The sequence below is a fragment of the Apodemus sylvaticus genome, chromosome 3 (genome assembly GCF_947179515.1).
Source record: "Apodemus sylvaticus chromosome 3, mApoSyl1.1, whole genome shotgun sequence".
In the NCBI taxonomy this organism is placed as follows: domain Eukaryota; kingdom Metazoa; phylum Chordata; class Mammalia; order Rodentia; family Muridae; genus Apodemus; species Apodemus sylvaticus.
The window spans coordinates 56,481,893-56,509,446 of record NC_067474.1 but is presented as its reverse complement, the minus strand read 5'-3'; the positions used below and the strand labels follow the sequence as shown (position 1 = coordinate 56,509,446).

The following is a 27,554-nucleotide window of genomic DNA, read 5'->3' as shown; positions in this document are numbered from 1 at the left end:
ATGTGTATCTTTAAAAAGATAAAAAAACATGCATTCCAAAAATAATTTTTGGCTATCAAAAGTATAACACTACCAAATGAGCAAATTATTTAAAGCAGTGTTATTTTTTGCTTTTGAATCCAAAAGAACTGAGGTCATAAAGGACTATGCCTCCCCATGGTGATTACTGCAAACTCCAGTTTAACTCAGTGAGTACAGAAGCCAGCTGACCCTTCATTCATCAGGGACTGCCTACTTTCTCTATTTCCACACAGACTAGGAGGTTTTCAGCTTAGTATGTTCTCTTAGGTATCAGATACTTAAGAAATAGGAACATAGTCAGGCTTGGTGGTGCCTGCTGTTAATGCCAATAGAAGAGAGGCTGAGCAGATGGATCTCTGTGAGTCTGGGGCCAGCTTGGTCTACATAGTGAGCTCCAGGACAGCCAAGGCTATGCAGTGAGACCTTTCTCAAACCACTAAATAAGCAAACAAAAAGGAAAGAAAATAGTAGGAACACAGAAAAAAGTGGTCGTGTAGCCACTAAAAGTCTTTCCTGGTTGAGAATGGACATGTTTTAACTCTTTTCAACACTAAATTTAGACTCAGCTAAAAGATAGTGAACACAGAAAGACTCGGTTGTCAGACATCAAATTATATAAAAATCCCTGTTATTTTGCATTATCTAAAATAGCCAAGTAAAGAAATCAGTATGCGTGCGCGCAGGCGCGCGCACACACACACACACACACACACACATACGCTTGTTTGCTTGTTTGTTTGTTTGTAAAGTCTGGAACTGACTATGTAGCACTTGCTATCCTGGAACTTGCTGGGTAAAACAGGCTGGCTTTGAACCCACAGAGCTCCACTAGTTTCTGACTCCTGGGTGCTGAGATTAAAGACATGTACCACAACATCCAGCTTAAACAACACATGGTTTGGGCACAGTTTTATTACTCTCCAGTGAAGTTTCATTGCTCTCTTCATCACTCTCAAAACAACTCAAACATAACTCTAACATGGAAAGAATCTTGTTCCAAAATAAATCTATACACAGCTATAGCTATAGTAAATTAAATGATTATTTTTATGCTTCTATTTTTTTTCTATAAAACATATTTGCTTCTTAGAGGATTTTGAATTTCTTTTACTAAAACTGTGTAACCTAATGTCTTAAGACTACATCTATGAACTGTTTATACTTTATAGTTAATGCTAGTAACATTATCTCTTCTAAGTATCGTTTGTGTATGATGTATGCATATGTGCTGTGAAAATGGGTCCACAGGTGCCACAGAACACATGTGCAGGTCAGAGCTTGAAAGGGGGTCTCTTATTCTTCAATGCTGTCTATGCCAGACTTGCTGGCCTGTGAGTTTCTGATCTCCTGTCTTTGCCTCTCAACTCCTGGTGGGGATAAACACTGGGGTTACTATCATTGTGCTATTGATTCCAATTCTTACTTAGCTCTGAGGAGATTATCTCAGGCTGTTACACTGTGTGGCAAGTATTCACCTACTGAACCATCTCTCCAGCCACTCTTCCATACTTTCTAAAGGAAAAATAATTTCAAAATACCTGATTTTTTTTAAATGTCTACAGAAGCTGGGCATAGGGGGCACATGCTTAAATAATCCCAGTGCTTTGTGAGTTTGAGGCTAGCCTAATCTACAAAACAAGTCTTAAACCAGGCTAGTCAAGGCTATATAGTGAGATGGGGGAAAAAAAGTTACCTAAAATAAAACATTTACTTAAAAATCTTTTCAATTTGAGCTTTGTGCAAGGTGACAAATATGGGTCTATTTTCATTTTTCTATATACAGACAGCCAGTTAGACCAGCACCATTAATTGAAGATGCTTTCTTTTCTTCATTGTATATTTTTCAGCTTCTCTGTCAAAGATCAAGTGTCCTTAAGTGTGTGGTTTTACTTCTGGGTCTTCAATTCTATTCCATTGATCAACCTGTTTTTATACCAGTACCATGCAGTTTTTATCACTATTGCTCTGTAGTCAGGTCTGAGGTCAGGGATGGTGATTCCCCCACAAGTTCTTTTATTGTTAAGAATTTTTTTCACTATCATGGGTTTTTTGCCTTTCCAGATGAATTTGAGAATTTCTCTTTCCATGTCTATGAAGAATTGTGTTGGGATTTTGATGATTACATTGAAACTATAGATTGCCTTTGATAGGATGGCCATTTTAATTTTTCCTATGTTTAAAATGATAGCTACTTTTATACCTCATTACATATATATTGATACAAGTAAATTTTAAGTTATAAAAAAAATTTAGAGAAATAGTTTATAACTTAAAATATACCATTAATGCTTTTCTAGATGATATTTATTATAGCAACAACCACAGAAAAGAGTAAGATAATGTAATTATTAGGTAAGTTAATTTGTTTGGAAGAGTGCAGTAAGTAGGTACTGGTTTGTGCATCTAATACTTGCACACAGAGACTATTTTCCTTAAAAATAGGCCAGTATAAACTAGTATCAATGAATAAAACATGTATGTGTTTGACCCAGTAGCAGCTGTCTGTCAGTCACAGCTACTCAAGACACTGAAGCAGGAGGACCAGTTGAACTCAGGAAGTCCAGGCTTTCCTAGGTAGTATATGGAGAAACTGAAGCCTAAAGTAAATAAATAAATAATATAAAAAGCAATGCTGGTAAGTTACCCAAATCCTCTAACTAACCTCTCATCCATGTTCATGTGAGCAACTTTAATTAAATGTACTAGGTCAGAAAACAATAAAGAGTGCAGAGTGTGTTGGTAGGTACCTCAGCAGCAAAGCACCAAGTTTCATACACACAAGGCACAAACTCCAATTCTAGCACTACCAAAACCAAGCAAACAATCAACATAAGCATTCATTCAATAAACCATAAAAGAATAGTTTCCAACCTCCATACAATTCTTTTTTTTTTTTTCGAGACAGGGTTTCTCTGTATAGCCCTGGCTGTCCTGGAGCTCACTCGGTAGACCAGGCTGGCCTCGAACTCAGAAATCCTCCTGCCTCTACCTCCCTGAGTGCTGGGATTACAGGCATGCATCACCACCGCCCTGCCATACAATTCTTAATATATTTCATTTTAGATTCAGAATATCACTTATGTTATGTTATGATTATTATATAAAAAAACTCATGGAAAATACTTTTTAACACTGACTGTAAACTAGAACATGATCTTGGCTAGCAGGTAGATGGCCTTTTAAGGTCCCTGATAAAAATTCATCAATGTACAATTTGTGAAATGGCAGCAGGCAGGGTAAGATCATCCCTATGATCTGGTGAAGTATAAAAGGTAAAATTATCAGTTAAATTGGAAGAGTTTTTAAAATAACTAATCTCTCACCAATAAAATAGATGATTCAAATAAGAATCGACAAATATTAAAAGTCATTGGTAAAAATTGTTAGGAAAAATAACACTACTAACGTAATCCCAGATATTCATTGGTTATAATGACAAAGAGTATCTATATACTGGGAACAATATAGCATATACTAGATTTCCTTACCAGGATATCAAATAAGGTGTCCCTAACAGGGCTGGAGGGATGGCTCAGCGGTTAAGAGCAATGACTGCTCTTCTGAAGGTTCTGAGTTCAAATCCCAGCAACCACATGGTGGCTCACAACCATCCGTAACAAGATCTGACTCCCTCTTCCGGTGTATCTGAAGACAGCTACAGTGTACTTACATATAATAATAAATAAATCTTTAAAAAAACAAAGTGTCCCTAACAAAAAGACAAAGAATGTACTTTCTGGATGAACTATGAAGAAAATATCTTCCTATCTAGTATCACTGTCAAAAATGTTTAAGCAGATTCTAAACACAAAGAAATAATCAAATAAAACCAAATCAGATTACATTCTTAAAACCAACAGCCACAGTTCTTAAAAAAAAAAAAAAAAGTGTCTCATGCTGCTAGAGGAAAAACCCAGGCATGGAATCTCGCTAGATTAAAGGAGACTAAGGCGATAGCAGAATCAAATGGAATGCTTCCTGATTCTTGACTACAGTGATCATCTCTCAAAAATAAAAAAGACTAATTTTTATTTTTAAAAAAGAAAAATACAAGCCTGGGTTTTATCATGAGACCCTGTTTCAAAATAAAATAAAATAAGGTTTTTAAAAGAAAAAGGAAAAAACCACTGGGAGAAGTGGAGAAATTGTATATTAGATTATGTCACTATTACAAATTTTCTTAGTATTATCATAGCACTAAGGCTATATAAGATGAAGTTATGTGCCAAAATACCTTCAACTGATGTAACATAATGTCTGTAACTTACTGTAAAATATCAGGAAAAAGAGCACATGAAGATTAATATATTACAGATAATGAAATAGAATAAATGTGACTAAGTTAATGCAACTAAGTCTAAGCAACAAGACTATGAATATTCATTCTATTATTTCCCTAAAATTTTAAGTTGAAATAGTTTTTTAAAATACTGAGGAATGGGGAGGAGCACAAACATAAGTTTTTCCTTTGTATTTGAAATATATGAGATTAGTCTATGGAAAGGCACATAAAAATAGCAGTATAAAAGAAAGCAGGAGATAGAGAAATACCATGCATGTAGTGGGAGATTCTTCACTGAATGCCATCTTGTACCTTAAAATTTATTTAAACATATAAATATTGTGTAGTGAGGAAATTAATGAAAGGAATTAAAGTTCCAGCAAAAATACCAAATCTGATGTAATAAAATTGTATTGGAGCCAGGCAGTGGTGGCGCATGCCTTTAATCCCAGCACTTGGGAGACAGAAGCAGGCAGATTTCTGAGTTCGAGACTAGCCTGGTCTACAGAGTTTGTTCCAGGACATTCAGGGATACACAGAGAAACCCTGTCTTGAACCAACCAACCAACAAACAAACAAACAAAAAAGATTGTATTGATATTGGTTTTCTTATGAACTTCTAAGGAAATAAACAGTAAAGACTATTCAACCATTATACCTATCATTTCTTTGTTCTAATCTTGGTAAATTGTCAAAATTACTGATGCAGAGAAGAGATGAGATAGAAGGAGCAGGTTTTGTCTACCACTCACCCAGGTGGGCATGTCCTCACCCACAGGTTCACAAAGACAAGTATTGCTACTGAAAGATCTAAAAATAAGTGTGTGGAAAAGAGTCCAAGGCCTGCCATACTGCTACACTTCCACTACCAACTCCATCAAATCACCAGGATCCTGCCTGTCAGTTGCCATCATAGGACCTGGATCAATACCAACCTGAGGGCCCGACGCTCTGGATAATCGAGGTCGTAACTCTGCATAGAGTCATTGCAAGAGTCACGGGAACTGCCTTGGAGAAATAGCTGCTGTGGCAATCGCACTGGCACAGGGAACTGGTGCACAGAAGCATTGGGCTGGGTAGTTGTGTGGTAAGGAGGTGGGGCACTATTGCTGGTCTCACTGCGGTAGTCACTGTCCCGGTCATCAACAGCACTATCAGGGTCTTCAAAGGCTGCAGAAAAAACACAGACCAACCACCCAAGTTTTATGTAATTTTTCAGAATGTTTCCTACTTCTAACTCAGGTAGCTATACAGCTGAAGCTTAAAATTAAGAGTAAAAATTGAGCTACACAGAAGTCCAGGGACATCAAAGGGTCTGCCTCCTTATCATGAGATAAGGACATGACAGTTTCATTTTACTGTTGATTCTTAGAGGAACACCTAAATTTCATTTTCCAAATGCAAAATTCTCTGAAATTCTGCTTTCAGTTTTCTAGCTAGCATGACCTAATTAAGCTCTGCTTTGAAATGTCTCCCACAGATTCTAGGTCTCCAATTATCAAAGGGGAAAGAGCAAGAGGGAACATGTCTTTTCCATGTCTTAGAAGAAAACATATTTTAATTTTAATTTAAAGTTGGTCTGGAGTTTACAGCTTTTACAATGCACAGACTGTGCCAAATAAGCATACTATCAGAAGCTGGACCTGAGTCAGGACAGCTGTGGCCAGGGCTGTCATATCAATCTGAAGGCTTCAAGTGTAGCTTAGGAACAGTAGCAGAACTGACTGCTGTGATACAAGTTTCCCTAATAATTACTATCTAGAGTCTACACCCTGTGCTCAGAATTCCTATCCTGAGTGTGGGCTAAGAGGAGCAGAAAATATCCACACTCTCCCTTGACAATACAATAGTGATCACAATTAGTTTTGCCTTTAAAACCAGCAACGACTAGCTATATTTTCTTAATAACTAAAACATCATCACAAATAAAAACTGTGTTTAGGAAGGATTGAACCTAACAGAATATGACCCATACTACAGAGAAGCCATATCTGATACTATATCCATATGTGTATGGTTAACAAGGTTCCACATGTTCTTTTTTTGCCAAGTTCCTATTTGACTCACGGTGAAGAAAAGGAACATTCACCATTCCCAAAGGCAACACTTTTAGCATATAGTGGGCATCTCATAACAGTAATTTTGAAAGATAATCTCAGTAGCAGTGTAGGCTGAAGAAATTTCCCAAAGACTCTAAGATCAAACTTATGCGTGGGCAGTAAATCCTGACTTGTGTTCATAGAGTAGGAATGACAATGACCTAATGAACTCCAAACACACAAACAAAAATGCAGACAGAACTGATAAAACACACAGCTATAATTCCAGACTTTGCAAGGTAGAAGCAAGAGGATTAGAAATTCAAAGCCATCCTCATCTATATAGCAAGTTCAAGACCAGCCTAGGCAATGTGAGCCCTGTCAAGTATTGGCCAGAAGAACTTAATCTTGGGTTGGAACAAGAATATCAAGTTAAAAAAAAAAAAAAAGCCTCAGGTTTCCCCTACACTAGAGCATGGAGCCTCCACAGGACCAAGGGCCTCTCCTCCCACTGATGCCAGATAAGGCCATCCTCTGCTACATATGCAGCTGGAGCCAGGTGTCCCTCCAGGTGTACTTTTTGGTTGGTGGTTTAGTCCCTGGGAGCTTTGGAGGTCTGGTTAGTTGATATTGTTGTTCTTCCTATGGGGTTACAAACCCCTTCAGCTCCTTCAGTCCTTCCCCTCACTCTTCCTTGAGGCAGGAGTGGGTGGGACGGTGGGAGAGCCCCCTCATAGAAGCAGTGGGGAGGAGCTAGGAGGTTTGTGGAGCAGAAATTGGGAAGGGGGATATCATTTGAAATTAAATAAATAAAATAACTAATAAAAAAAGAAGTCAGATAACAAAAACTTTTTAGGGGCTGGAGAGATGGCTTAGCAGTTAAAAGCACTGAGTACTTCCAGAGGTCCTGAGTTCAATTCCCAGCAACCACATGGTGGCTCACAACCATCTGTAATTGGATCTGATGCACTCTTCCAGTATGTGTCGAAAGATAGCTACAGTATATTCATATAAATAAAATTAAATTAAAAACTTAAATTAAAAAAAAAAAAAAACCTTCAGGAAAAAACAGGCAGTGAAAAGGACTCCAGGGCTTCAATGTTAGTCTACAGATAATGGGAGCAAGAAACACATTTGAGCACTGAAGTGAATTAGAAATTAAGGGAAAGGTAAATCCTCCAGCTTGACTAACACGTTTAGTGTGTCAGCACAGCCTCTATGACTTACCCCTCAGTGCCATGTAACCTAGACATGAAAACAGCTTTACAGAAAAAGAACAACTGCGGAGTGCAAGTTTTACTGTCACTCAGCCAAAGGGACTTATGAGCTAGTTTAAGGACAAAAATTATAAATCAGCCAGGTGTGGTGACACATGCCCAAGTTTGAGGCCTGGTCTATAAGAGAGCTCTGAGCCGGCCAGGGCTACACAGTGAGGCCATGTCCCAAAAAGGAATAAAGAAAAATAGTTATTTTTTAATGGAAAAGCCCCTGGTAGTTTATTTGAAAAATGGAAAATTAAAAGGCCAGCAATAGTGGCTCATTCAAATGCTGGATGTCTATACATACAAGTCGAAACAACACAGAAGATTTAGAATATATGTTGGCTTAATAGGAGAATGAAAATAGGTCAAATACTGAATTTTTATTCAAGGAAGTTACTACATGAGAACACCACAATCCAGGCACTATATGACAAGTTTGCGGCCTGGTCTACATAAGAGAGTTCCAAGCCAGCCAGGGCTACAGAGTGAGACCTAGAAAGGACTTGAAAGAAAGTTCACTTCCTGATGGGGAAGAAGAAAACCTTTAGGGACATGCCTTCAAAAAACCCACAGCTTCTCAGCAGGTAAGAAGTGGAAGGGGAGGGGAACACCTGCCAGAGTTCAGATAAGAAAGATGGCACAATGGAAGAGTGTGTGTGTGTGTATATGTGTGTGTACTTACACTCTAGAATATGCATATTCTAAGAAAAATCTGGTACCTCACTCAGCATGTACATAAAAGGCAATAATAGAAAATTAATGTAGCCTAGGTAGGATAATTAAACCTGTGGCAAGATGGTCCTCCAACCTCACAGGAAACACTCAAGAAAATCACTGAGCACTGGCCCCTCTCTGTTATGCAGTCCTCTTAAATCCTGAATACCACTAGAACTTTGCTGGCCAGAGAAGAAATAAAAGAGAGCTGATATGTATTCTTTGTGACTTACTTTTTTCAACTTGAGACTCTTAACATTTCTGATCTTTCTCAAGCTGTTTAGAGCAGTTCTCTAGCAGGACATAAGTCACAGGAAGTACTCAGACATTCCACTGACAACAACCATAGCACCTGGATAATCCAGCAGCGCGCACGCGCGCGCACACACACACACACACACACACACACACACACACACACACACACACAAAAGGTCTGGAAAATGATAAGGAATTGAAATGCTTACGTACTCTGATGCTCTCCCCAGCCCAAATAGGTCCAGTGACCTAAGGAAACCACAAAGAAGAAGCAAAAGAAGTATGACAGATATAATTTTAGTAGGAATTAAAAATAAAAGATCATTTCTCCCTCCCATCAATCCTTATATGTCTTATCATACTCCTGCCTACTTGTGGGCCACAAGCTTTACATTACAAATTATCTACTTTCTATGAGGCAAATCTACACAATATTTTTGCTCTTTGCTGTTTACTACTGAACAAAATTGCTGATTTGCTGCTGTTCAAGCCTCCTCCTAGGTCTCTCAGAACACCATCATTTAGGAGCTCATATGTCTCTGCTTAGCCAAAATAAAATCTTGCTCTCCTGTCTCCAAGAAGCACTTCCTTGTGCCCGTGCTCACTAAGCTTGGGCCTGCCACTGTATATCAGTAAGAAGCTCAGCCATCTTAACACATACAGAGGGGTGATCATCTATCTGAGGTCTTGCTGCTCTCTAGAGAGGATAGTTTAAAGTCGGGTGGAACAATGTCTATCTCTTTAAAACTTATCCTCTACTTTTCTAATATGTAATAAAGATACCCTAGCATAATAAATTTTCAGAGGAAAGTACTTTTTCTGAATTACATATAACATTTTAATTATCAAAATACAAATGTTAAAGAATAGAAAAAGATAAAAGCATTTTCTACCCACTTTCAAGGCAAAATGCTTGTTCCAGCATTGTAGGAGAGTACCAGGACAGAGAAGTAGGAGAGGGTTGATAGGAGAATGGGCAGAGGGAAGAGGGCTTAGGGAACTTATGGGGAAGGGGAAACCGGGAAAGGGAAAATAATTTTGATTATAAACAAAGAATATTGAAAATAAAAAATTATTTTAAAAAAACTAAGCAAAAAGTAAAAAAATTCATTAAATTTAAATCCTTTCCTATACCCAAACTGAATTTGGAACAAAAAAAAACTAGATAAAGATCAGCAGTTAATCCTAGAAAAAAGGAAATAATTTAGCTTCTTGATTAGGAACATAAGCTTTAAACCAAAGCTCAATTCCCCTGGCTCTATTATCAACTAACAATATGGTCTTAGAAACATCATTGCAAGCCAGGTGGTGGTGGTACATGCCTGTAATCCCAGCACTCTGGGAGGCAGAGGCAGGGGGATTTCTGAGTTCGAGGCCAGCCTGGTGGTCTACAGAGTGAGTTCCAGGACAGCCAGTGCTATACAGAGAAACCCTGTCTCTAAAAAACCAAATCCAAAAAACCAACAACAACAACAACAACAACAACAACAACAAAAAAGAAGAAGAAGAAGAAGAAGAAGAAGAAGAAGAAGAAGAAGAAGAAGAAGAAGAAGAAGAAGAAGAAGAAGAAGAAGAAGAAGAAGAAGAAGGGAAGGAAGGAAGGAAGGAAGGAAGGAAGGAAGGAAGGAAGGAAGGAAGGAAGGAAGGAAGGAAGGAAGGAAGGAAAGAAGGAAGGAAGAAAGAAAGAAAGAAAAAAAACAACAAAAAAATCATTTCAGATAATTCCTCATCTGTAATATGAGAATAACAACACGAGTCCCTTTGTGTCATAAAGATTAGGTGAGAAAGCGCACATCAAGTGAATAGTCCCTGGAATTTGATCAGCTGCTATCACTGGTTGCCAGGTTTTTGCTTGTCTTATAGGTTCCTAAGAAACAGATGGCTGAAAGGAAACAACTCCTTGACCTCTGCTCTCTGGAAGTGCTATGATCCACAAAGAATATTCAAGGTCTGGTCCAGAAGACTTGGATTTTTTAGCATGTGGCTATCTTGAAAAGCAGACCCAAATTTCTGGGGGCATCAGCTGATGGCTTAGCTGGTTTCTCTCACCTGAATGCCCCATGCTCAGCAAGCATGAGGACTACTGAGTCACAGGCTGTTTAGCTGATCGCCGATAACCCTTTCTTCCCTGACATGTATGTCTCTGTTTACTCCTCAGAGATATGGTACACTGATTTGGTGTGCCATTTAAATTATTTTATAATTGAGTTTATTTGCCTGGTCATGGGTAGGGAATAAAAAGAAAATTCTCCCAGGCTATAGTCCTGTTGTCATGGCAACTGCTAGAGGGTAATTACCTTGTTCCTTTTTAAAAGAAAAAAAAATCATATATTGCTCCAGGCAAGTGATAAGGCTGTTTCTCACTAACTCTGAGCCCAAAGGCAGCTCTCCCAGCAGACATAGCTTCCTCCTTGAGCAGTCCAAAACAGAGCATAGTTTCTTCTACTTAATGAAGTATGTATCTATTATATAAAAAAAGTGAATGTGTAATCTGATCCCATCCTAAACCTGAGGGGGATGGCGCATGCCCTACTTCTCAGGCGCTCTAATAACCAGTCTCTATTCTCACTACTTCAACCCAAAAACATGTAACAGAAATACTACTACTTTTATCAAGGAAGTTTCCTTCCCCACCCCCAAAATGCATCTCACTAGTTAATAGGACAATAATTAAAAATACTTTTACTGTGAAAGTATCCAATCACAGGGCATCTTCAGTAGTATTTAGAAATCAAGTAATGTTAGAAATGTAGGAGTATTTGGAAGGCAATACAGAGCTATTGCCTCTTTTAAGAGAAAGGAAAATAGATCTAGTGTTCTATTTCATAAAGAACTGTGGTGCAGGGTAGCCAATGAGGCTTCACATTTGTCAACAGCCTGAGCTATGTATGTCACAGAAAGGGTAGGAAGAAGCCAATAGATCCATGAAGCATTTTGAAGGTAAAAATCAATCAAGCTTCATGAGTAATTCAACAGCAAGCTTTTTGGTTTGAGCTAATAGATGAATGTAACATTAATCACTGTGAAGAAGTACATAAACAGAAGGCCAGGATGAGGGATATGATCAAGGGAAAATTAGGCATATTCACTCTGGTATATCGATTGGATACAATACTAGGTATCTGAAAAGAGCACTCAGAGAAGAGATGGGGAGAAGAGATTTTGACGTTTTTAGGATATAAATTCCAAAGAAGCAATGGTTGTTTTTGTTTTGTTCTTCTATTGCATTGTGTCTAAATAATACCTAATGAGAAGCAGATGCTAGCCTGATGACTTGAGTGTGATGCATGCAAATTACACGTCAGACATGCCGCCTGGTATCTGTTATCCCAGCACTCCTATGGCAAAATGAAATGTGAAGACAGCTCAAAGCTGGGCTATGCAGCAGAAGAGATGCCCTGCCTTAAAAAGACATGGAAGGAGATAATTAACTCCTAAAAAGCTATCCTCTGACTGGGCACCATAGCAAGCACATAGTTTCCTTGTCTCACCCACACATGCACACAAACAATAATAGTTATTAGTATTATTTGATGTTTAATGATATTTATTTAAATTTTATTAAATTCATTAAATAATAAAATTAAATTTTATTAAATAATATTTAATAATAATTACTATTTTTAAAAGCAGGATATCAAACAAATACTTATAAATGGATGAATAAAAACAAAAATGTATATAAGAACACTGAGGCAGATTGCAAATTAAGACTAAAAAAAGACAACTGTGATTGTATCTCAGAAGCAGAGCACTGGAGTAACATGTGCTTAACTTTCAGACAGACAGACAGATGGAATGAACAAATGGACTGCTATGCTAGTACATACCTGTAATCTCAGCACTGAGAAGGCTGACACAGGAGGGTCACAAATTAAAGGCCAGCCTGGGAGACAAAGCAAGACTGTTGTCAAGAAAGTAGAGATGATATGGGGGAGGGGCTACAGAGAAGAGCAACAACATCACCTTTTAAACAAGAAGGAAGAGGAGGGAGAAAACAATTTCAGTGTCTGATGGTACTAAGTGTCTGTGAGGTCCTGAAGACAAGGAAGGTCTTACACATTTCTAGCAAGAATGCAAAGGGCAGAACATTGTAGAGAATGCTTTTTGGCATTTCTTGTAAGGTTATGCATACATCATACAATCCAGTCATATCCCTACTTGATTTTTATCCAAAAGACACAAAAACACGCTCACACAAAAACCTATACAAGAATATTTGCAGTTGCTTGTTTCAGTTTTTAGAATCACAAAAACTGGAAATAGAAATGTCCTTCATCTGACAAATGGGTAAACAAACTGGCACACTTGCAGAGTAGTGTATTAGTCAGGATTATCAGGGGATGAAGCATTGCCACACGTAGGTGTATCTCAAACATATTACCAGTTAAAGACGACAGACTTCTTTGCAGATTCTGGGAAACTCTTCTACTTGTTTCAAAAGACTTTGGGGAGGGGATTGAGACAGAATTTCACTTTGCAGCCTTGGCTGTCCTGGGACTCATTTTGTAGAACAGGCTGGCCTCAAACTCACATATCCACCTGCTTCTCTACATTCAGAGTGCTAGGATTAAAGGCATGCACTACCACACCCAGCACAAAAGACTTATTAATTTGTAATTTATATACAGTAAACTTTGCTTTTGGTATATGTTGTTAAAAATTTTAGCTAGCCATAGTTTGTAATCTCCACCATAGTTGAGATATACAGCAATTTTCTGATCTCCCAACATTCCTTTTCCCTCTTTGTAGTCAGCCTCTTCCACTCTTAGCCCATAGCAACTACTGATCTCTATATCTACAGTCATGTTGATAGTATATTGATCAGCAGAAATAAACAGTAAGCAGTAATTTCAATGAGAAATTTGAATGAATAAAAGCTACAATACAGACTTCATGCAATGGAAGGAAGAGACATCAAAAGTTTCCACAATTTATCCAGTAAAATGCCAAATGTGACCAGAGAAGAAAAGCTATTACGTATCACAGGATGCCAAAGAGAAAACAAGCAACAAAAATGTACTACAAAAACAAATCAGTGACATTTTTTTAACTGGACATTCATGCATGCCAAGTGAGTATAAAGATGACTATTTTAATTAACATGGTAATGTTATCACTTCTGGGGAGCCTCAAATCTTTTCTGCTCACATATTTTTTTCCATTCTTTTATTTTAATTTATTTACATTTCAAGTGTTATCCCCTTACCTGGTTTCCCCCAGCTCCTGGAAACCCCCTCTCCTACTCCCATCCTGCTTCTATGAGGGAGCTCCTCCACCCACCCACCTACCCACTCATTCCCACCTCCTGGCCCTCAATTCCCCTATAATGGGGCATCTATCAAACCTTCATAGGACTAAGGACCTCTCCTCCCCTTGATGCCTAACAAGGCAATCCTCTGCTACATATGCAGCCAGAGTCATGTGCACTCCTTGGTTGGTGGCTTAGTCCGTGGGAGCTCTGGGGGTCTGGTTGGTTGATACTGTTCTTCCTATGGGGCTGCAAACCCCTTCTTCTGCTCACATGTTTAACAGAGGAAGAGTCAGTCCCTCCCTGGCTCAGTGGCACTTGTTACAAAGAGTTTTGTAAACTAGCTGGTACTCTCTAAGAGACCTGGAAAAATCACACTTTTGCTTCTTTCATACTCAATACAACATTGAACACTTCTTGATCTAAAAGCATAGTTATAATACATAACATTTCTCTAGACAAAATGAGGAATATTTTTGTCACATGCCAAGCAAAACTCTAGCAGTTACCAACTATGTCCTATAATTTGATTCAAATTTGATACAATCCAGTTGGATACAAGATCAGATTCCCCAGATAAAGCCAATTCACAAAACTTCTGCCCCACCTCAGACATAAATCACAAGTCCCAGGCATATGCATTTGACAAGTCAGCTACAAACTGGGACTGTCATGATCCCTGGCTTAGCTTTATTTGCTAGGATGACTAAAGAAAATAGGGCAGACATAACTTATTATACAAGTTTTAATAAAGAATAGTATAAAGTATACAAATGAACAGCCAGATGAAGTGATATTTAAGACAGGGTTGGATATTTGTAGCAATGGTGAGGTTCTCCAAATCTATATATAGTTTGAGGATTTTTAAAAAGGCTCCATCATAATGATATAACCAATAAGTTCAATTTCCAGTCCCCTAAGGCATCCTGGCGCAAAAGTTTCTAAGCTCCTTGACATAGTTTAGTCTTTTTGATGGCCAATGCCCCATCTAGGAGCCACCAGGAGGCACCTCCTTAGAATAAGATATTCCTAATTCCCAGGACATCCTGAGAAACTGAGAGTCCTTTGTCAGGAACCAGAAACAAAGAAATAAATACATTTTTTTTCTTGTTATAAATCATAACACCACAAGTCTTCACTGATGACATTGTGTTTATAATGTTAAAAGCTCTCTGATATGGAATAATTAGCAAGTGTACCTTAAATTCTAAAACTGCTTAACTCTCAACAATGCAAAATCAGAAACCACAGACCCATTCCTAATACCCCATTATACTTCCTTTTATGATGTCTCATATATTAATGAGCTTAGGAAATTTGGCTGGAGTCTCCTTGCTCTAAGCCTTCTTAGGATGTCTGAATGTCCTTACGAAGACTTTGTGTGTCTCCCAATGTAACTTTGTACCTGATTTATTACAGATATTTTGCTAGACCTCCAGGTATCTAATCATTGTCCATCCCACTCTACCTACTTAGCATAAAACTAAATTTAGGAAAATTAGTCTCACTTCTAGCCACATATCGCCCTGTTAATAATTTGTAACAGGTAATCAGTATTTCTCTCCGTGGCTTTCAAATCAAATAAATATGACATCCCAGTGGAGCTCAGTCTCCCATGTTTTAGCTCCTCAGAGATGGTGCTGTCTCAGCCCTCACGTTTGCCATGCTCAGAGGTGGGGCCAGCAATAGCCTGACTTATCTACTTGTTCCTCTTCTAAAGCTGAAGCATACTTTTGCTTTTTGCATAAAGCAGAGTATTCTAGTTTGGCAACCAGACAAACCTTGGTTCAGTACAGTCACTTACTGCTTATGGCACCTTAGACTGGTGCCATCTCTCTACTACTTATCTCATTCACTAAAAGTAATGGTTAATGTTACTTCTCACGGCCACATAAATATTGCAGTATCACACACATTTCTACTGTGTGTGAAAATAATAGGCATTCCCCAATAATCCTTCACCAATTGTTACCCTCAAAATCATTTAATTCTTCTTACATACTGCTCAGTAATTCCAGTCCAATGTCTCTATTAACAAAATAAAAACTGACAATTCCTTTAAAAGTTATACATACGTCTGTAGCTACCACCCATGTGACCCAGCCATTCTACCTCTAGGTTTTTAACCAAAAGAAAATATGTGACAGAAAATGATAGTATTGTTAATAACCAGACACACTGAGTATATATCTCTCAATAGGGAATAGATAAACAAAGTGTGGTGTAACCAGCAAACTATGAAGCAATGAAAAGGAATACTAGTATACTAGATAGAAGGTTGAATCTCACCTGGGCAGTGATGGCCCATGCCTTTAACCTGAGCACTTGGGAGGGAGAGGAAAGAGGATCTCTGTGAGTTTGAGGCCAGCCTGGTCTACAGCACAAGTATGAGGACAACCAAAGCAACACAGAGAAACCCTGTTTCAAAATCAAAATAAAAAGTTGAATCTCAAAATTCTTACATTCGATGAAAGCTAGGCACAGAAAGAATGCACACTGTGTAATAAACTCAGAAAGAGGGGACACTGGGTAGTTATGCTTCTATAAAACTCTAAAATGGCAGGTGTCGTAGTACATGCCTGTAATGCCAGCTAAAGTAGGAAGACTGTGAGTCAGATGATATCCTAGACTACACAGTGAAAAACTTGCCTCAAAAAAAATTTTTTAGGACTGAAGAGATGATTCAGCATTTATAAAAGCACTGGCTCTTGTTGTTACAGAACTCACATAAAGTGTCCTACATCAGTCTCTAGCTCCAGTTCCAGAAGATCCAATATCCCTTTTGGCCTCTGTGGGTACAGCACACACATGGTACATAAACACTCAGGGAGAACATCATGCATACAAAACAAAAATAAATGTTTAAATAAAAATTTAATAACTAAAATAAAAACATCAATGAAATGATTCTTAATGATATTCTGCTATACTCATAGATTAGTGCCTTCTTCAGTCATCATCAGAAAGACCTCCTCCAGTAGCAGATAGGAACAAGTCCTGAGACCCACAGCCAGACATTAAAGAGATTCTAAATGGAGGTCTTCATCAGGTCCCTTCCCTTGGAGACAGTGAAACCCTAAAGAAGAGGAGGAAAGACTGTAGGAGTCAGGGAGGATAGAGAACACCAAGAGAACATGGCCCACCAAATAAACTCAGCAGGGCTCATACGGGTTCACAGAGAGTGAAGCAGCAGGCACAGAGCCCGCATGGTCAGCACCAGGTCCTCTGCATAGTTATGGCTTTAGCTTGTGAGACTCCTAACAGTGAGAGTAGACATCTCTCTGATTCTTTGCCTGTTCTAAAGACTATTTCCTGCCTATCGGGTTACTTTATCCAGCCTCAATATAAGAGCCTTAGTCTTGTCTTATTGTATCTTGTTTTGGCTTGTCTATCTATCATCTCTTGAAGACTTGATCTTTTCTGAAGGGAAACGGAGGATTGGATCTGGGGGAGACAAGTTGCTGGAGTCAGGGGCAGCTAGGAGGAAACTATGGTGGGGATGTATTGTATGAAAGAAGAATCTATTTTCAAAAAAAAGTTAGAAAGAACAAAAAATATAGAAACCCAAATCTACAGTGACAGGAAGCCAGTAATGTTGTGAGGAGATGGAGAGCAGAAAGAAACAGATGGGAAGTTTTCATCTTTTCATTGTGGTGTGTCAAACGAAGTCAAAACCAAACTAATCCAATTGTGGCTTTTCCACTGTAGGATTATTCTAACACAAATTAAAGACAATGACCTTACTGAGAGTGACATGGGGACACAGGAAGGGATCAAGTACTGTTGAGTTCTCTTGTACCCTTTCTTTGTATACTTTAATAGGGATACTCATTACTATAGCTTTTAACAAAACAATCTAGCAACAAGTTAAACTTTTGCCCTGAATTTGGGGCATCATCCATGTGTCCCATCAGGCAAGTGTTCAACTAAGCTATATGCCCTTAAATTAATGAAACTATATTATTAAAATGAGTTCATCTTTCATATATACGTTCTATCTCAGTATACTTGGGTTGTTTTTTTTAATGCTTGTCTTAAAATCTTATTTCATTGTTAGCCTTCATTTGATCTATCTTATCTATACAGATTGCAAACTCCCAGAATATCAGAGTAAAGTCTATATGTTTGCTTGTATGTGTTGAGCTAGTCTTGGGTAATCCAGACTTGCTTCAAACTCACTGGTTAATGGAGGATGATCTTAAACCCCTAATTGTCCTGACTCAATCTGAAAAGTGCTAAGATTATAGGCATGCATAACCAAGTATAACTCAGAGCTAAGACTTACAGGCTCTGACTTTGGGCTTCTCCCACATTAGGCACAGAAATTCTATGCTGAAAGACAAACGAATGAAGTAGATTCTTCTTTAATTCAAGAACATTTGTTTTAATAAGAATTAGTCAAGTTTCTTGTTTAAAATACAAATGAGAGATGGCTCAGCAACTAAGAGCAAACTTTTGCACAGGTTCTAAGATCATCTTCTAGCACAAACATGAACTGTTCCTAATTACTGCAACAAGGTATCTGACACACTATTCTGGACTCCATAGGCAACTGCACTCACAAATGTACAAGCCTTCACACAGACACACATGCAAACACAAAATTAAAAATAAATGTATTTTTATTTTATTTTATTATTGTTGTTATTTTCTCAGACAGAGTTGGTTGTCCTGAAACTCACTCTGTTAGACCAAAACCTTGAATTCAGAATTCTTGAACTCTGGCCTTGAACTCAGAATTCTGCTTGCTTTGCCTCCTGAGTGCTGGGATTAAGAGTGTGTACCACCATAGTGGTTGTACCATCTTACAATCCCACCAGCATTGAAGGAATGTTCCTCTTTCTCCACATCCTCGCCAACACCTGCTGTCTCCTGAGTTTTTAACCTTAGCCATTCTGACTGGTGTGAAGTGAAATCTCAGGGTTGTTTTGATTTGCATTTCCCTAATGGCTAATGATGTTGAGCATTTCTTAAGGTGCTTTTCAGCCATCCGAATTTCTTCAGGTGAAAATTCTTTGTTTAGGTCTGTACCCAATTTTTAATAGGGTTATTTGTTCCCCTGGGGTCTAACTTCTTGAGTTCTTTGTATATATTGGATATTAGCCCTCTATCAGATGTAGGATTGGTGAAGATCTTTTCCCAATTTGTTGGTTGCCATTTTGTCCTTTTGACTGTGTGCTTTGCCTTACAGAAACTTTGTAATTTTATGAGATCCCATTGGTCAATTCTTGATCTTAGAGCATCAGTCTGGCGGTTCCTAAGAAAACTGGACATGACACTTCCGGAGGACCCTGCTATACCTCTCCTGGGCATATACCCAGAGGATTCCCCAGCATGCAATAAGGACACATGCTCCACTATGTTCATAGTAGCCTTATTTATAATAGCCAGAAGCTGGAAAGAACCCAGATATCCCTCAATGGAGGAATGGATACAGAAAATGTGGTATATATACACAATGGAGTACTATTCAGCAATTAAAAACAATGAATTCATGAATTTTTTAGGCAAATGGATAGAACTGGAAAACATCATCCTAAGCGAGGTAACGCAATCACAAAAGAATACACATGGAATGCAATCATTGATAAGTGGATATTAATTAGCCCTGAAGCTCTGAATACTGAAGATATAATTAGCATATCAAATGATTCTCATGAAGAAGGAAGAAGAGGGCCTCAATCCTGGAAAGGCTTGATCCAGCATTGTAGTGGAGTACCAGGACAGAGAAAAGGGAGGGGGAAAGATAGGAGAATGGATGGAGAGAAGAGGACTTATGGGACATATGGGGAGGGGGGAACTGGGAAAGGGGAAAGCTTTTGGATTGTAAACAAAGAATATAGAAAATAAAAATATATATATAAATAAAAATAAGACATAGACTAACAAAATATTTCTCATGTAAATATTCAATTTTATCAGAAAATGTTTGTAATTCTCCTTTTAATTAATTTAGTAATGTTCTGATGTCTACCATTTTATCTGCATTATTTTTCATGATCATCTTCAATTTTAATATGTCTTTCTATATATTTCCTCTATTTTATCAAAAATGTTTTCAATGTAAATCTTTTTTATCACAAATGTTTCTAATTCCACCTTCAACTAACTTAGAGTTTTTATATCTACCATTTTATATGTAAAAATTTCCATGAAATAGTCAATTTTAACATGTTTTTCTATATATTTCTTGAATTTTACCAGAAATATTTTCCATGTAAATCTTCAATTATATCTGAAAATGTTTATAATTCCACCTTCAATCAACTTAGAATTATCTTTATGCCTATCATTTTATCAGTATAATTTCCATGATAATCTTTAATTTTAACATGTTTTCTATACATTTCTTCAATTTTATCAGAAATATTTTCCATGTAAATCTTCAAGTTTATCAGAAAATGTTTATAATTCCACTTTCAATCAATTTAGGAATAGTTTTATGCCTACCATTGCTACATCTATATAAAATTTTCCATGATAATCTTCAATTCTACCATGTTCAAAATTTTTAACACCTAAAATTTTTCTACAATTTTATCAGAAATATTTTCCATGTAAATCTTCAATTCTATCATAAAATGTTTCTATTTTGCTGGGGGGGGGGGAGGTGGCGCATGCCTATAATCCCAACACTCTGGGAGGCAGAGGCAGGCGGATTTCTGAGTTCCAGGACAGACTGGTCTACAGAGTGAGTTCCAGGACAGCCAGAGCTATACAGGGAAACCCTGTCTCAAAAAAAAAAAAAAAAAAAAAAAAATCCAAAAAAAACAAAAAAACAAAAAAATGTTTCTATTGCATACTTCAATTAATTTACCAATGTTATACATGTCTGTCTACCACTTTACTCTTTAATTTTCCATGAAAATTATCAATTTTAACCTGTTTTCTATGTATCTCTTCTATTTTATTTGAAATATTTTCCATGTGAATCTTTAATTTTATCATAAAGTGTTTTTACTTCCCTTTTCAATAAAAATAAATAAATAAATGAAATATAAGCAAATCAATTCTAGCATTAGATATATTTAAAAAGCAGGGTATATTACATGAAGATATTAATGACTTTAATAGAAATTGATTAATTTATTCATCATACAAATAAATCCAAAAAAAATTCTGATGAAAATCTGAGTTTGTACTAAAGCATTATGAAAAATCCAATATCCACTTCTACCCTGGATTTTTTTTTTAACAACTTGACACAAACTAGAGATATCTAGAAAGAGTAACCAAACGCTTCCATCAGATGGTCTATAGACTGTCCGTAGGGCTTTCTCCTGGTTAATGAAGACTGTCCGTAGGGCTTTCTCCTGGTTAATGAAGACTGTCCGTAGGGCTTTCTCCTGGTTAATGATTGATGTAGGGGTTCCCAGCTCACTGAGGGCCATGCTAACCCTGGGCAAGTGCTCCTGATGGTACAAATCAGGCTGACCAGTCCAATCTCCCCAGAACTTCTGCTTCAGGTCCTGCCTCTATGTTCCTGCCTTGAGTTTATGCCCTGAATTCCCTTCAATGAACTACAAGTGTAAGCTAAAATAAATCTTTATTTTCCCAAGTTGATTTTGGTTGTAGTCTTTACCATAACAACAGAAAGCAAACTAAGACAATTTCTTAATTTAAATATAAAAATTCTACTGAAATATAAACACAGAAAAGTGTATGATGACAACTGTACCACTGGAGAAAACTGTGAGCACATTCATATGATCATCATGCAAATCAAGAATAAACATTCACATTCCCAGAACTTAGCAGAGCTCCTTCTACTACCCTGTGTGGTCAATACTAACCTTCAACTAGCTGTTTCCTGATTCATGCTTTCCTGGGAGAACAATGCTAATTCTCTTATTTCTTTAAAGTCTTTGTTCAAACACCATCTGCTCAAAACGACCTATGTTCTCATCATGTTACTTAATGGCACCATTCACCCCCAATTCTAACATCACCAATGCTGATTCCCCCATCTCCTCCTTTACCAGCCTGCTGCTGCCTACATGTTGCATGCCTTTGTTAGCCACCGTGGTCACTGTCTATACTGAGGCTCAGGAAGTTTGCATTTGCTCCCTCATACATCCCAGGCACCTGGAACAGAACTTCGACGGCAAGGCCTGAGAATGTGCATAAACAAGGCATGGCGACTCATGCCTATGACCTGCTATAACCTGGCACTGGTGAGAATGAGACAGGAAGACCTACAGAGGGAGACACTGTCTCAAACACTTAAAAGAACAAAACCACATGGTCATTTCATTGGATGCTGAAAAAGCATTTGACAAAATTCAGCATCCTTTCATGCTTAAAGTCTTGGAGAGAACAGGAATTCAAGGCCCATACCTAAACATAGTAAAAGCAATATACAGCAAACCGGTAGCCAGCATCAAACTAAATGGAGAGAAACTTGAAGCAATCCCACTGAAATCAGGGACCAGACAAGGCTGCCCCCTTTCTCCTTATCTTTTCAATATTGTACTTGAGGTACTAGCTCGGGCAATTCGACAACATAAGGAGGTCAAAGGGATACAAATTGGAAAGGAGGAAGTCAAACTATCATTATTTGCAGACGGCATGATAGTCTACCTAAGTGACCCAGAAAACTCCACTAGAGAGCTCCTACAGCTGATAAACAACTTCAGCAAAGTGGCAGGTTATAAAATCAACTCAAGCAAATCAGTGGCCTTCCTATACTCAAAGGATAAGCAGGCTGAGAAAGAAATTAGGGAAATGACCCCCTTCACAATAGCCACAAACAGTATAAAGTATCTTGGGGTGACTCTTACCAAACATGTGAAAGATCTGTATGACAAGAACTTCAAGACTCTGAAGAAGGAAATGGAAGAAGACCTCAAAAAATGGGAAAACCTCCCATGCTCATGGATCGGTAGAATCAATATAGTTAAAATGGCCATTTTGCCTAAAGCACTATACAGATTCAATGCAATACCCATCAAAATCCCAACTCAATTCTTCACAGAGTTAGAAAGAGCAATTATCAAATTCATCTGGAACAACAAAAAACCCAGGATAGCTAAAACTATTCTCAGCAACAAAAGAAAATCTGGGGGAATCAGTATCCCTGACCTCAAGCAATACTACAGAGCAATAGTGTTAAAAACTGCATGGTATTGGTACAGTGACAGGCAGGAGGATCAATGGAACAGGATTGAAGATCCAGAAATGAACCCACACACCTATGGCCACTTGATCCTCGACAAAGAGGCTGAAAACATCCAATGGAAAAAAGACAGCCTTTTCAACAAATGGTGCTGGTTCAACTGGAGGTCAGCATGCAGAAGAATGCGAATTGATCCATCCTTGTCTCCTTGTACTAAGCTCAAATCCAAATGGATCAAGGACCTCCACATAAAGCCAGACACTCTGAAGCTAATAGAAAAGAAACTGGGGAAGACCCTTGAGGACATCGGTACAGGGAGAAAGTTTCTGAACAGAACACCAATAGCATATGCTCTAAGAGCAAGAATTGACAAATGGGACCTCATAAGGTTACAGAGTTTCTGTAAGGCAAAGGACACCATCAAGAGGACAGATCGGCAACCAACAAATTGGGAAAAGATCTTCACCAATCCTACATCAGATAGAGGGCTAATATCCAATATATATAAAGAACTCAAGAAGTTAGACTCCAGAAAACCGAACAACCCTATTAAAAAATGGGGTACAGAGTTAAAGAATTCTCACCTGAAGAACTTCGGATGGCGGAGAAGCATCTTAAAAAATGCTCAACTTCCTTAGTCATTAGGGAAATGCAAATCAAAACAACCCTAAGATTTCATCTTACACCAGTCAGAATGGCTAAGATTAAAAATTCAGGAGACAGCAGGTGTTGGAGAGGGTGCGGAGAAAGAGGAACACTCCTCCACTGCTGGTGGGGTTGCAAATTGGTACAACCACTCTGGAAAGCAGTCTGGCGGTTCCTCCGAAAACTGGGCACCTCACTTCCAGAAGATCCTGCTATACCACTCCTGGGCATATACCCAGAGGATTCCCCACCATGTAATAAGGATACATGCTCTACTATGTTCATAGCAGCCCTATTTATAATTGCCAGATGCTGGAAAGAACCCAGGTATCCCTCAACAGAAGAGTGGATGCAAAAAATGTGGTATATCTACACAATGGAGTACTATTCAGCCATTAGAAACAATGAATTCATGAAATTCTTAGGCAAATGGATGGAGCTAGAGAACATCATACTAAGTGAGGTAACCCAGACTCAAAGGGTGAATCATGGTATGCACTCACTAATAAGTGGTTATTAACCTAGAAAAATGGAATACCCAAAACATAATCCACACATCAAATGAGATACAAGAAGAAAGCAGGAGTGGTCCCTGGTTCTGGAAAGACTCAGTGAAACAGTATTTGGCAAAACCAGAACGGGGAACTGGGAAGGGGTGGGAGGGAGGACAGGGGAAGAGAAGGGGGCTTACGGGACTTTCAGGGAGGGGGGGGGGGCTAGAAAAGGGGAAATCATTTGAAATGTAAATAAATTATATCGAATAAAAAAAATATGATAGAAAAAAAAAAAGAAAAAAATAAATAAATAAATGCAAGAAACTGGAGTGTGGCTCAGTAGTAAAGTCTGTCTGGCATCTTTAGGACCTAAATAATTCAATCTTTAAAAAAAAAAAAAGATAAAAATAAAAACACAATAGTACAAAACAAACATAGACAGAAGGAAAGAATTGAGAGGGAGGGGCTCAATCAGGTAGAGGAGCCAGTGGGGATGAATGGCTAGGTATGAAAAAAACAACAGAAACATAAATATATTTTAAAATTTTCAAATGTAACTGACAAATACCTAACAAAATGTAAGCTTATGTATAACAATGCACTTTTTCAATGAATATTTACTGAGCATGGCTATTCTCTATACGCAAACATTTCCCCACTCACAGAAATGATGACTTAGAGAAGAAAACAAATTTTAATTAAATAATCACATATGCTTACTATGGGGAATAAAATAAAGGTACAAGAATACAGAATAGGAGGGCTGGGCTGATGACTCAACTGATAATGTACTTGTGAGGCAAGCTTGACATAAATTTAATCCCCCAGAACTCACAGTTTGTTAAAAGCTAGAGGCTGGGATAATAGCCTAGTTATAAAGTATTGCCACACAAATGTGAGGACATGTGGGTCATCAGAAGCAATGTAAACTCAGGGGCTCCACTACACATACATCTGCAATGTATGCTACCCAGCACTCCTACAATGAGATGGGGAACAGAGAAAGAATTCTAGGTAATATGCAGGCCATATAGCCTGGCATATGCACTAGAACATAACAAATTCTTTCTCAAAACAAGGTGGAATGCAAGGACCACCCAAGGTTGCCGTCTGACCTCTACTTGTGTCCTGTGACTTACACAAGCCTGTACTCATGTACTCACAATACAACATGCACATATCAGACACACCGGAAAAAAAAAAAAGTTTTGTTTTGTTTAAAAAAAAAAAAGCTAGGTTAATGAGTTATGCCTGTAATGTAAGCACTAGAGAGACAGAGATCAAAGGTAGAAGGATTCCTGAATCTCCCTAGCCAAACATTTAGCCAAATAGTGAGCTCCAAGGTAAATGAGAAATTTTGTCTTAAAATAAAAGAAAAAGAAAAAGAACAAAAAGTTCAGTGGGATGGGAAGAGGATGTGGATCTGGGGAGAACAGGGAGATGGGTGAATATGAGCCAAGTACACTGTATGAAATCCCCAAAGAACTAATAAAAACTATATTTGAAATATTAAATATTTATATCAAGTTAAATATTTTATTAAAAATATTTATGTTAAATATTTATACTAAAAAATAAGGTGGTGAGCAATTGAGGAAGACATGCAATGTCAGCCTCTATACATACTTGTACATAACAAAAATATATATTAGAAGAAAAGCCCATTTGCATATTCTAACAAAAATATATTTGTATTACATATCTCATTATTACACTGGGCAACAAAAATATTGGAACAAGCCCAATGTCTACCAATAAGTACAAAGTTTTGAATTTTAAATATAGTTCAACTATAGAATATAACACTTAAATATGATCAACCTTGTAAATCCAACTATATGCTGGTTTAAATAGGTTTAACCCCCTAGCCTCATGTGTTTGAATGTTTGGCCCTTGTAGAAGGGCCTCTCTGAAGAAGTGTGCCACTGTGTGCTCAGTACTCAGCCTTCCCAGTGCAGAAGAGACCTTCCTCCTGGCTGCCTGCAGAAAGGCACATCCTCCACAGCACATCCAGGCTGTTTTCAGATTAAGATGTAGAACTCTTGGTTCTTGTAGCACCATGTCTGCCTGGACACTGTCATGCTTTCCACCATGATGATAATAGACTGAACCTCTGAAACTGTAATTCAGCCACAATTAAATGTTTTGTTTTGTTTTTAATAAAAGTTGTCTTGGTCATGGTGTCTCTTCAGAGCAATGAAACCTAACTAAAACAAACAGCCAATTAAAAGAAACTCAGAGGACAACAGAGTATGCAGGAACATAATGAGCAAAATCTAGAATGTAGGAAACTTTCTATGTCAAACAAAATCATGTCATTAATAGCCTTATAGCTTCAACAAGCAAACTTCAATGAAAAAAACGTGAAAAGAAAAACTTATAGACTGAAAAAGAATTATAAACGGCTGAGAATAATAACACATGCCTGTAACCCCAGCACTTAGAAGACTGGCAGCAGGATTTCAAATCTAGGCTAAGTCTAGGCTAAAAATAATTTTAAGGATTATATAATGAACTAGAAAAAATAATAAACAGGTAGACGTAAATTCTAAATGTTTAGACAGGTACACTTGAGTAATCATACACAAAAAAAGGTCATAATAAAAGTCATGATGGTAGTGACTATTATAATGGACAGGGCTGAGATTGTGATGGGGGCGCTAATGAGCTCTGTGGGATGGTCGACAAAGATTCACTTGTTTTCTACCTTATATTAATTCATTAAACATGTCTTTTGTAACACTGTCTACATATTTGTGCAATGCTTTCTAGTCAGCTTGGTGGCACAAGTCTTTAATCCTAGCACTCTGGAGGCAGAGGCAGGCAGATCTGAGTTCGAAGCCAGCCTGATCTAGAGAGTACGTTCCAAGGCTACACAGAGACACCCTGTCACACCACACACACACACACACACACACACACACAAATCCTTTAAAGGAGCAAACTGTTCATATTACTATCTCTAGTGACATCTGACTATTTCATTTCTCTGCACGAAGTCCTTGAAGGTTCCTTGTTGTCTTCAAGATAAAAGATGAACACCTTGCATTCAAAGCCTTCAGGACACAAACTCTGTTTATCTCTGGCCTCCTCTCTGACCCTTTTTCATTCTTCTTATTTCCCTCAAGTCACTTAGAAATTTCAACTTTTAAAAAACTCAATGTGTCTGATTATTATACTTTTAATTCTCTTTGACCTATCCCAGGGTCTGAGAGGAGGAAGTGGTGACTAGACTGAGTAAAGGAGATGTATAAACCATGTATATAATACTATACTGATAGATATGTGTCATTATACATAGATCAAAGCACACAGAACATGTAACACCAAGAATGTAAGCTGCAGATTTCAAGTGAGACATTATTTTCTTTGGAAAGTGTTACATAACTATACTGGATTTTCTTCCTCTGGCCTCATTCAATATCAGCAACTTACCTTCATCACTCCATCACGTGGTACTACCTGCACGTCCC

At 37.9% G+C, this 27,554-nt stretch overlaps 1 protein-coding gene across 4 annotated transcripts in view; it reads right to left on the bottom strand.

Annotated features, from left to right (window-relative positions):
- Unc13b (unc-13 homolog B) overlaps positions 1-27,554 on the bottom strand; it is a 207,658-nt gene that overhangs the window by 97,493 nt on the left and 82,611 nt on the right. For 2 of the 4 annotated variants that reach the window (XM_052176333.1, XM_052176334.1), the window contains exons 8-9: positions 8,790-8,825; positions 5,239-5,473 (exon numbers count right to left, since the gene is read on the bottom strand). In XM_052176333.1, coding sequence (XP_052032293.1) covers positions 5,239-5,473; positions 8,790-8,825 — 271 coding nt within the window. The remainder of the gene's footprint in view (positions 1-5,238; positions 5,474-8,789; positions 8,826-27,554) is intronic. The other 2 variants (XM_052176331.1, XM_052176335.1) reach the window with 1 other exon arrangement.